General features: G+C 45.5%; 1 protein-coding gene across 1 annotated transcript; it reads left to right on the forward strand.

Moving 5' to 3' along the window:
- The first annotated feature begins 1,645 nt into the window (after positions 1-1,645).
- On the forward strand, positions 1,646-6,273 carry LOC147661077 (uncharacterized). Its single transcript, XM_086951352.1, has 2 exons — positions 1,646-3,011; positions 6,167-6,273. Exons 1-2 carry the CDS (start codon positions 1,646-1,648, stop codon positions 6,187-6,189), a joined length of 1,389 nt encoding a protein of 462 aa, XP_086807478.1. The 3' UTR covers positions 6,190-6,273.
- The last annotated feature ends 5,814 nt before the right edge of the window (positions 6,274-12,087 follow it).

Here is a 12,087-nt window from a genome sequence, read left to right on the forward strand (position 1 = left end):
ACCAGTCAGCGAAAGAATAGCCTTCAAGGTCTGCTGCCTGGTCTTTAAAGCCTTAACTGGTCCCTCCCCTGTTTTCCTGAAGTCCCTGATCACCCCCTACTGTCCTCCCCGTACCCTGAGGTCCACCCACCTTCAACTTCTAGTCATCCCCCGCTTCAGACTCACTAAATCAGGTGGCCGCAGCTTCTCTCACTTGGCTCCCAAGCTATGGAATTCTCTTCCACTATTACTCAAGACCTCTTGTTCCCTCCTATCATTTAGGAAATCCTTAAAAACTCTGCTCTTTTTACATTCCCACTAAACTTCCCTCGCCCAGCCTCAGTGTCCTATCAGCGCCAGGAAACTCATGGTGACAGTGCGCTTAACAAATTTCCCTTAACATTAACATTAAGATTAACATGTCTATGAAGGGTCTCCAACACCAATCATTATGCTGTGCTCCTAATGTGAACTACACACGCCCCCATGCCCGGCACCTCCCTGACTTGGCCTTACCATAGCCATCCTCCCTGCGCTCTACCACCCCCCCCCAAGACTTGCGCTTTCACTTCCCCTTCTTCCATCCCTTACCATCCCTTTTCCCCCCTGTACAGCACCGTTCTCACTTCAACCCAGTTCTGAAGATGATCCCAAATAATGAGGATCGAAACACCGTAGACCACTCAGGGCAATAAGAGAATCTACCTAAATTAGAACAATTCATCCAGACCCACATTGTTTCATTTACTCACAGTATATATCTAAGCACCACTCACTATGCGTCATTTATGCTGATCACTTTGTCACTTGCGTCACCACCTTGTTCTTCACATGCACATCTTGAGCACCAAGTACAATTAGGGTTGTGTTATTTGTTTACCTACAGTGCTGCTACAACTGCATTTTGCCCTAACTTTTCTAGATAAATATGATGCCATGAGCACATTTGAAATATTCAATGAGTCTCCTTATTTCCTTGCTGATAATGTTTATTGCATATCCATTCTAATTCTATGTCAGGGAGCGGAGGCGAGGATTTTGCTAGTCCTTTCTCCATTTTATTGGACAGCAAGTTAGCAGTAAAAGAAAAAACATCACATCCAGGACTACCCAAACCAACATGGCAGCGGTAGCCCTGGTAACCTAACAACCAATCAGAGTCCAACAGTTCGTATATATGGAGTCCCAGCTGTTAGTCCTTCCTCTTTCTCCATTGCTGCCTCGGCAAGATAAGTCACGCTCTTCATATCTTTGTCGTGGCAGTTCTTTGTGTGATTGTTGACAGCTTTATTTTATAGCGATTGTTTGTATTTGACTTTGCCTTATTGTAGGCTGTGTTTCTATAACGCGGTAGGCTTTCAGCCCGAGCGTTCATTCTTCGCGCGTGCGCGATCTTGGTGTCGGCTTCTGACGCCGATCAGCTGTTCTCCTCAGCGCTCTTCGCGCTTGAGTAGAAACGCGCTGAGGCACTGCGCTTCTGTCATTTTTCAGCCTCTTCCCTCACACTGACGCCGTTTTAGACGGCAAGAAGTATTTTTCTGACTGAAATTTTTTGAAATTAATTATAATTTCTGTCAGAATTTTTGTTTCAGGTTTTCTATTGTGTTAGCCTGCCTGGTACCTGTGTGTTGGGATTTCCCCTTGTATTTAGTTGGGGTGTTTGTGTATGGGTACCAGTTTTTCTGCTAATATGCAGTCCGGTCCTTCAACTGTTGAGGTGGTGGCTCCTAATGTTCAGCCACAACTGACCCCTTTACACCCTCCTGCAGAGGTTGACAGGCTTCTCTCTTCGGCGATAGCCCAAGCTCTGGCACCTCTGCAGGACAGTGTAAACACACTGTCAGCCCATGTGTTTAAGAATGATACTGGTGTTTTTGGGGACAGTGGGGCAGGGCCCAGTGGTGTTCCGTGTGCTCTACCACGTACGGCCAGGAAGCGTGACGCGGGGCACCTGGAGGGCTTCAGTAAATTATCTGAGGTGTTCCGTAAGAGTGCGCGCACGCTTAGAAGCGCACCCTACCGGGGGGAAGACTCACCCGGAGAGACTGGTGGGTTTGCCACCCAGGACCTTGACCCGGAGGAAGGGTTCCCCATTGAGGGAGATGATGAGGAGGACGAATACGTAGATGAGGATGAGGATGCTTCCTCAGAGGATTTTTCTGATGTGAGCAGGTCCTGGCGCCCTAAGCCCAGTGCTCCTAGTCTTACGGAGGGTGATCTTGCGCCTCCTAATATGTTTGACCCATCTACTATTGTAAGACCTAGGTCATCGGAGTGGTTTCCTGAGCAGTCTACTGCTGATTATGTTGCAGCTAAGCTTCGACAGCCTTTACCTCAGGATGTCCGACTCCGTCTGCGCTCTGAGTGCCCTCGCCCTTCCCTTCCCTTTAGAGTGGCATGCACCCCTGAGATTGACCCCAAGTTGTGTACCTTCTTTGCAAAATATATCAAGGACCCCAAAAAGGGTATTGATAGGTCATGGAAAGCCTGTCAAGATAAACTCCTAGATGTGGTGGGCCCTCTCACTAAAATTATTGAGACGGCCCAACGTTCTAAGGAGTCGGGCTTACCGATGTCTGTTGATGACGTTGCTGGTTGGTCGCAACGGGCAATGTGCCTTCTTGGCAATGCCAATTGCGCGCTTTCTGCAGAACGGCGACGTTCCTTACTGCTTAAGATTGACCCGAAATTAGGGGAGTTGTCGTCTTCGGAGGCAGGCCCTGTTGCACAGGGTGCTTTGTTTGGTGACCCCTTTGTTAAGGAGTTAGGGAAGTTTGTGGCAACTTTTTCGGCTCTGGACAAGGCTCAGGCTTCGATGAAAAAATTCTTCCCCAGAAAGGTTTTTGAAGGGGCCGGCAGAGGCAGGGGTCGCTCTTCCGGCCGTCAGGCCCAGCAAGGCCCCAATAGAGGCCAGTACAAACAAAATAACGGCTGGAATGATGGACGACAGGGTACCTTTTACCCCTCCAGAGGAGGCAGAGGCCAAGGCAAAGGACGTGGTGGATTCCAGTCCAACTCCAGAGGATTTAATGGTAAGATTTCGAATCATCTCTCTGGTTCAAATGGGGGGAAGGTTAGCGTTGTTTCCCCAGGCCTGGGCGTCAATAACTTCAGATCCTTGGGTGCTGGAGACGGTTCAGGGGTTTCACATCGAATTCTACGGTTCCCCTGTTCAGCTTTCTCGTCCTCGTCCTCTGGTGTTTTCTGTCTCAGACCAAGAACTTGTCGATTTAGAGGTTCAGGCGATGTTACAAAAAGGCGCCATTATCCCCTCGGCGCTTCACCCAAACGGTTTCCTCAGCAACATCTTCCTGGTGGAAAAGAAAGGCAAAGGGTTCAGACCAGTAATCAACCTCCGCTCCTTCAACGAGTGGTTGGTTTACAGACACTTCAAGATGGAGGGCATCCATCTTCTGAGGGACCTTTTGTTACAGAACGATTGGCTGGTTCGCTTGGACCTGAAAGATGCTTATCTTTCGGTTCCAATCTTTCCTCCTCATCGTCGTTTCCTTCAGTTTCTGTGGAGGAATCAGGTTTACGAATTTCTTACGCTTCCCTTTGGTCTTTCCACAGCACCTTGGTGCTTTACCAAACTCCTGCGCCCGGTGGTAGAACATCTCCGGACCCTAGGGATTCGTCTGATTGTTTACCTGGACGACATTCTTTTAATGTGTCAGTCCAGGGACCTCCTTCTTCATCATCTTCAGGTCACTATAACCCTCCTTCAGTCTCTGGGTTTCATCATCAATGCCCAGAAGTCGGACCTCTTTCCCCGACAGGAAATGACTTTCCTTGGCTTTCTGATCATAACTACGGATGCGACTCTTCACCTTCCTTCCGAAAAGATCTCCAAGATCAAGAAGGAGATTCGCAAGGTTCTTCGGCGGGATCGAGTATCCCTCCGCCAACTGGCCAGGATTGTGGGCTTACTCCCCTCATCGATCCAGGCCATTTTTCCAGGCCCTCTCCATTACAGGGCTCTTCAGAGACTGAAGGCATTTCACCTCCGCAAGGGTCTTACTTTCTCGGAACTGATTTCCTTGAATCTGGAAGCCCGATCGGAACTCCTCTGGTGGTTAGATCACATGGATGCCTGGAACGGGAAGGCGATTTTCGGTTCCCGTCCGGATCTGGTGATCGAGTCAGACGCCAGTCGCCAGGGTTGGGGCGCCCGTTGCGGCTCCCTCTCGGTGGGCGGAAGATGGACGGAGGAGGAACTTCACCTCCATATCAACTGTCTGGAGCTCCTTGCGGGCTCGTTCGCGATCCGCTCCTTCACCTCGACCAAGGTTTCGTGTTGTGTGCTTCTTCGGATGGACAACACAACGGCGGTCAGGTACATCAATCGATTGGGAGGCACGCACTCCAAGGTTCTAGCGGACCTTGCGAAAGACTTTTGGAACTATTGCCTTCTTCGCCAGATCTCTGTCACGGCAGAGTATCTCCCAGGCGATCTGAACACTGTTGCGGATTGGCAATCCAGGAATTTCCGGGATGCCAGCAACTGGAGACTGGATCCTTCAGTATTTCAGAGAATTTCGGACCTTTGGGGTCTTCCAGTAATGGACTTATTTGCGTCCAGATGGAACGCCCAGCTTCCCCGTTTCTACAGCTGGAAACCGGATCCGGGGGCGGAAGCAGTGGATGCCTTCCTTCAGGACTGGTCCCTGTTTCCAGCTTATGCGTTTCCCCCCTTCCTTTTCATTCAAAGGGTGGCGGCTCAAGTCCGCAGGCAGAGAGCTTCTCTGATTCTGATCACGCCAATCTGGAGAGCTCAATGCTGGTTCCCTTCTCTTTTGGAACTATCCTGGGACAAGCCTCTTCGGCTTCCGTCGTTCGACCACATTCTGACGGATCCATTGGGTCACCCGCATCCGCTGGTTCTCCAGGGCCATCTACGTCTCATGGCGTGGAGGATTTCAGGGGACGTTGGTCTTGTGACTCGCTTTCGAGAGACGCTGAGCTCCTCATTCGAGGAGCCTGGGCTCCTAACACCACTAAGCGGTATAGATCAGCATGGAACAGATGGGTTCGTTGGTGTGTGGGAAAACACCTGGACCCCATGGGCTCCTCTGTCACCGACGTGATTAACTTCCTCGCTGATCTTTTCAAAAAGAAATTGGCGTATAGCACCATTAATTCTTTCAGGTCGGCAATTTCTGCTGGGCATGCCCTTGTTGATGGCTCTCCAGTTGGTGAGCACCCTTGGGTTTGTAAACTCCTTAAAGGTATTCGCCTTTCGCGCCCCCCAGAACCTCGTTATTCAGGTTTGTGGGATGTTAATGTGGTCTTGAATTTTCTAAAGTCCTGGCAGGATAATCAATACCTTTCCCGCAAGGAGCTTTCGGCCAAATTAGCGATTCTCCTCTGCTTGATTTCATGTAAACGTGCTTCAGATGTTCGTGCACTGGACGTGTCAGCCAGGGTTTTTACCCCAGAAGGGGTTACATTTACTGTTTCAAGAAGAACTAAATGTAATACCAGGTCAGTAACCTATCCGGCTTTCCCAGATTCGCCAAAGCTCTGTGTTGTTCGTTGCCTTAAGACATATGAGGATGTTACTCTTGAGCTCCGCCCTCCGGGCGAAAGACAATTACTTATAGCGGTTAAGAAACCGTTCAAGGCAGTTTCCTCTCCCACCATTGCCAGATGGGTCAGGTGGATAATGTCTGAAGCTGGAATTAGCGTCACTGACTTTGGGGCTCATTCCACTAGAGGTGCAATGGCTTCCAAGGCTATTCAGGTAGGTGGACGCCTGGAGGATATCATGAATGCAGCGGATTGGTCCTCAGATTCGACTTTCAAAAAGTTCTACTTTAAGCCAATCCATGAGGCTGCTTCGTTGGTGGTGAGTAGGCTTTGAACAAGCAAAATCCTCGCCTCCGCTCCCTGACATAGAATGAGAAATTTCCTAGTTACCACAAAGGAAAGTTTCAATTCTATTAAGGAGGCGGAGGCGAGGATTTTCCCACCCAGGCTTATCGAGCCTGCCCTCCCGTAACTGGACTATGATTTGTTACTTCGTCTAAGGGAGTATACCTTTTTCTGAGTTTTAATGTTTTCATTGATAAGCTGTGCAATGTTGATTAAGTTCTATCTGCATTTGGTTCTGTTACTCCATTGCAATGTTCTTGAATTCTTCGACATTGTTCTGGACGAGATATTATTATTTTGTTCTCTTCCCTAGGCTCCGATCAAAAGACGGACTAGTGGTTGGATGACTTCTTCCCTGCGGCAGCTCCCACGAAAGAGGAAGGACTAACAGCTGGGACTCCATATATACGAACTGTTGGACTCTGATTGGTTGTTAGGTTACCAGGGCTACAGCTGCCATGTTGGTTTGGGTAGTCCTGGATGTGATGTTTTTTCTTTTACTACTAACTTGCTGTCCAATAAAATGGAGAAAGGACTAGCAAAATCCTCGCCTCCGCCTCCTTAATAGAATTGAAACTTTCCTTTGTGGTAACTAGGAAATTTCTCATTGTCTTTCAATAATACCAGTTGGGATACTATATGTTTATTCAGATTATCCACCCCATTTCCAACGTGGTTGATGGGTTTTTGCTCCTGTGTTTTATTCAAGACATGTGAAGCACAGCATCGGGTGGAAGCCTGACCCACATGAACGTTGTATCACACTGTTATACATTGATAAATCCATTCCAGGCCACTCTGGCAGGCCTAATTTAAAAGAATGCCTTGCACCTGAGAGACTATCCATGCATTCACAGATTATTCTCTTTTGGCTTCAATTATAATCTTTCTAATTAAGCAGACCAAGTATAAGAAACTGCGTTCTTAGTTGAGAGTAGTAGAAGCACCAATCAAATAATAAACACATTCCTTGTCTGGGTGAACTACAAAAATCACTAAGTAAGTCTGTGCTTACCCTCTACTACCTTAACACAAAAGCACTCACGCTTTACTTAGCAGTAATGTGTATAGTACTTAAACAAATAAAGTACTAAAGTGAAAACACTGCACAAGAAAAATCTCAAATCTTTTTACATTCCTAGAGCTTCATGTTAGCAGTGGTCACAGTCTACTGCTGCTGATGCTGGTTCTTGTTGAAGACGCAAAGAGCAGGTTGTCACAGGAGATTCACATCAGCGGGCATCGCAGATGGTTGTCAGGCGATATGAGGAGTCCATTTGTAGTCGCACATGGACCAAAAACCTTAGAATCTTCATCAGAGACTCAGTAATTGAGGTTTTCAGGCAGGAAGAGAATACTCTGATGCCAGTAAAGGGTCACGACCTTGACTGGGTGACCAGCGCTCACTTCAGCAAAGGCCAGCAACAGGACTCATGCCGGTTCATGCAGGTCCAGTTGGTGCTGGTCGGGTTGACAGTTGCAGGGAAACCTATGGAAACTTGTTTCTCCCTGTAGCTCTAACAGGAGGTTAGTCAACTGACACTTTGAAGCACTTGTGTGGAGCCTGAGCTTAAGTCAAGCAGGTCCAATCTTCATTCTTCAGATAAGAGGGCAATCCATTTCCTGAACCTATCACAGGACCAGCAGTGTTCTGATGAGAGATTTTGAAGGTGCCACTTTTATCCTCAGTGCCAGCCTATGGGGGAGGGATGTCCCGTCTGTCTAAACTTGCCTCTTACCTATGTTTGGCTCCAAAATGTGTAGGGTAACAAAGGGTAGACAGGCATATTTGTGAGATGCATTTGTCAGTGGCACAACAGGCAACCCTTAGAAGTCAGGAAGGGCAGGGTCAGCCCTAAGGATATGCTTTGATGTTCAGGAAGGCTAAGCGCAACCTTCAAGGACATCCCAGTCAGGAGGTGAACACCCAGCCCCACACCCAAGGCCCTTTAGTCCTCACATCTGGAAGTAATACACAAAACACAATTTGAGATACATTCAGAGTCATGTGATCCTGAATCTTGGCAGAAATGCACATTTGATTTATGCAGAAAAATACACACTTTGTAAAATTGGGTTTTACAGAATAACAACTTAAAATCCGGCTTTATGATTAAAGAGGTTCACATATTACAATGTATTTGAATGGAAATAGTGTCCTTTGATCTGGTCCCAAATTGAAGTTATGACTTATAAAGCGTAGCAAGATAACCCGTTGTTAGTCTATGTGAGACTTAGCTTTACAACATTGAAAACTGCATTTAGGAGTTTATTCATTGTCAGGGCATGTAAAACTGAAATAAACATGTCCTACGTTTTACATACAATGCACCCTGCCCTATATATTATAGGTGAATTCTGAGTATTAAACAGGAAGATTTAGGCCTAGCAAAAGGTTTGTAATGACTGGTTGAAATGGCAGTTTAACACATTACTACAGATTTTAGTGGTAGGCCTGAGACATGTTTTGCAGTGCTACTTTAGGGGGGAGGAGGGCACAATGAGTGCTGCAAAGCACTTGTAGCATTACATTTCCAGGCCCTGGGTATATTTAGTACCATATAATAGGGTCTTACAAGTAAAGTAAATGTAACAAATCAGACAAACGCCATCAGGGGCGGCTCTAGGCTCATGGCGGCCCTGGGCAGGGTGCATAGGTATGGGGCCCCCGGAGGAATGCAGGCACTGAGGCCAGTGAAGAGGTGGGGGAGTCAGGGTGTTCGGAAGTGGAACAGAGCTGGAGCTCGCCAAATCCCTGCCAGGGGCCGCCACACAAATATGTATCCATCCTCAGAGGATTATTAAATTAAGGATATATATTTACGTGGCAGCCCCTGGGATTTGGCGGCCCTGTGCAGGTGCACAGCTTGCACATGGCTAAGGCCGCCCCTGACGCCATCTTTACCCTGTTTGCAAGGGAAACCATAATTTGTTTACCACTATTTAGCAGCCCTAAAAGCCATCAAAAACGAGTTCAGCGAATGAAGAAAAAAATGGTGGATGACCATGCATAAAGGGCGAGGTTGAACACCACCTCATTCCGTTCCTGTTTTAAACATCTAGGACTCATATTACCAGCTCACTGACTAGTAATATATTGTTAGGTTGTAAGGCTGATCAACAGATTTAAAACCATCACCACAGACATTGATTAGATGCAGATACATTTCATAAGCATTTATTCTTTATTACAATTTGATAGGTTGACAAGCCTAGCCCGAATGTAAACATATGGTAGATATCTTTAGGTGGTGAATAGTGTTTGAACAGAAGACAATGTTATGTTATGTTATGTTATTTTGTGTCTTTTATAGCGCTCGGCTACTCAAAAGAGTGTCCCGGCGCTTTATTGACAAGCTGAAAACGCTAAACACACCACAACAGCTAAAAACAGGTCAGTAGGGCAGAAATCTAAGAGGCAAAGAGCCAGGTTTTCAGGCCCTTCCTAAAAGCCAGCAGATTAGAAGTGCTACGAAGAGTCAGGGGCAAAGAGTTCCAGAGTTGAGGGGCCCGGAGCTTAAAGGAGCGACCTCCCATGCGTGTCTTCCTCACACGAGGAACAGTGGCCAAGAACAGAGACTCAGACCTCAATGATCGGAGAGGGCGATAGACAAAGAACCTCTTCTGCAGGTATTTAGCCCCTGTTGCATAAAAGGCCTTATGAGCGAGCAATAAGGCTTTGAAAGCTATCCTCTGGCGAATAGGCAGCCAGTGAAGCGATTGCAATAAGCCAGAGACTCTGGTTCGCCTATGCAGGCCAAACATGGCACGCTCTGCCGCATTCTGGACCACCTGCATACGTTGCAGGAGATATTCCGGCAGGCCAAGATATAAGACGTTTGAATAATCCAAACGTGAACCAATCAAGGCCTTTACCGTAACCCTCCTGTGGTCCTCGGAGAGCAGAGGGAACAACTTCCAGGCCAAAGCAGGTGCCAGTAAGGGCCAGGACCTGTGATCTTAGAGTCAGACCGTTGTCTATCTTGATCCCCAAGTTCTTAGCGAGCTAAAAAGTAATCCTTCTTCCTTTTCACCACAGCCTGTATGTTTTCCTCTTGTACTGTAACACTACCCAGGTTCATAACACGGATGTGCAACCTGACAGCCCTCAAACACAAGACCCACATTAAAAGATGGAAGGAACAGCAGTGTTTAATAGCAACAACTCTAGCCCAAAAGAGAAGCAAAAAACAAAAGTTACTAGAAAACCGAAATGTGCGCAATAGCAAAGCAAAAATAGAGATGCCTATAGAATTTTGAGGACAATAAAATACCACAAACAAATTTATTTTAGAAAATCAACTTTGAAGCACTAAGGAAATGTTTGACAATTAAATAATTTCACAAATTAGGTAAGGCGTAACATTTACAGACTAGAGCTCCTAACACTTAAACCACTTTACACACAATTACCACATTTCTAGTTGTTTTAAACATAAATCAATCACCAAAGAAAATTAAAAATGTAAACATAAATCATAACATTTCTACTAAACAAGAAATCATCTAAGCAGTTACATGGTGCACAAATATCTTTGGGTACTTAATTGAAAGCCAAGAACATGTTTGCCATAGAAAATATTATAGATAGCAATAAAATAACGTAACTCAAATGTGTGTGTGTGTGAGTATTTATTTTCTTACCTTGATAATTCACACTGTTTACTGAGAAATAGATCCTGTTATTTTGCTACACTTCCAACTGAATTTCTAGGAAAGTCATGTGTGTTTCATTGAAGTAAATTGAGTGCAATGTTACAGTGAAAAGTGAAACTGCATCTTTTTCATACAGATGGGCTAAAAATTCCCAAGACACTCATTACCATAGGATAGCAGTAAAGTCTCATCATTTGTCCTCAGTATGTGTTTGTGTTTGTGTAAGTGTGCATGGATTCGGAAAATACATAGGCCTGTAAAGATAGAACAATGTCTAAATTCTATTTAAGTTAAATATTAACATAATGGTTTAGATTCAAAACATAAGAGATATCCCATCCATCTTATTCCAAGTGTATTTATAGTCTAAGGCACTTGTAATATGGCGGAAGAAGTATATGTAACATGTTGATTGAGTATCCCATCCACCTTACTGAAAAAAGACTCTCAGACAAGCAATCTAACACATCAATTAACTTACCAGTGGTAGAAGTAGACAAGCTCACTAATAAATGTCAATCTTTAAAGAAATTGCACTTCTCCTGAGCTAGCACAGCTTCACCCTCCTCCTTCCAAGTCTCCAAGGAAAGTGACCACTGTGCCTGAGATCTAGAACTCTCAGCCTCGGTGTCCTAGGCAACACTAATGGATCCATTATGACACTATCAACAAGCATCTGCTTGTTATGTTTCTATTTTTGCTACCTGGCAATGCTGATGATGTCACAGACATAGAATCTGCAGAGGGTGGAAGATGAGTTGAGAATCCTGGTGTGAGGGAAATTCCAACAAACAACTGAAGCAGGATTTCCCTTAAAGAAAATGCAGAAAATGTCACAGTTCTTTAATAAGGGAATGCCCACAAGCTTTCCAATCCACGTTAGCTTTGTTCCTGTGACACACTTTCACAGAACCCACGCCTGGACACACAGTGTGTCATGAAAACCAAGCTATACCTGTCTGGTGAGCCCTTCTAGTGTGAAACCAGTCTTGAGTGAAGACTGATTTGATTTTGACTTGGCCCAAACTGAGGTGGCGTAGTATGGAAAATAATGATGGATCAGAATGAGATTAATTCAACCATTACATCCATCACTTTTCTGTAGACTTAATCCTTTTCACTGCTAGGCTCCACTCCTCCCCCCCCCATGCTTAGCCTTTATTTTGGGCTATTTGAGGTAGGTTGCACTTAGACCTCTTTAACACTTTGTCCACACAAGGTATCCATTCCAAATTTGCATCCTTTTGTTCCAACATCAGGTGGATTTGAAAGGTACCCATGGGTTGTGTGTTCCTATGAAGGTGACAAAGATATTATCCAAAATACAGCTAAACTTTGGGTTTTGTGAGGAACAAATGAGAAATATTTCTGCAGAAAAAAGTGCTTGTATTCCCCTGAAAGTGGTATCAACAAAGGGTATGTTGTTCTGACATCACCATCTTTCCAGCATTCAGGGACAGGCAGACTTTTATTAGACAAACAACATTTTCTGCAAAGTTGTGGCATTTTATTGAGACAAAGCCTATTTTTGCAATTTTTAGTGCCTTTAACCTCCTTCCAGTGTTCTTTTTAAATTGT

This window comes from Lissotriton vulgaris, unplaced genomic scaffold, assembly GCF_964263255.1.
Source record: "Lissotriton vulgaris unplaced genomic scaffold, aLisVul1.2 SCAFFOLD_1238, whole genome shotgun sequence".
NCBI lineage: Eukaryota > Metazoa > Chordata > Amphibia > Caudata > Salamandridae > Lissotriton > Lissotriton vulgaris.

What these genes read in the sequence shown, in the direction of transcription:
- LOC147661077 (XM_086951352.1), top strand. Translation starts at nt 1,646, where the DNA reads ATGGGTACCAGTTTTTCTGCTAATATGCAGTCCGGTCCTTCAACTGTT. An exon ending in CAACTCCAGAGGATTTAATG is followed by an intron (nt 3,012 to 6,166) that starts GTAAGATTTCGA and finishes TCTCTTCCCTAG; the next exon opens with GCTCCGATCAAAAGACGGAC.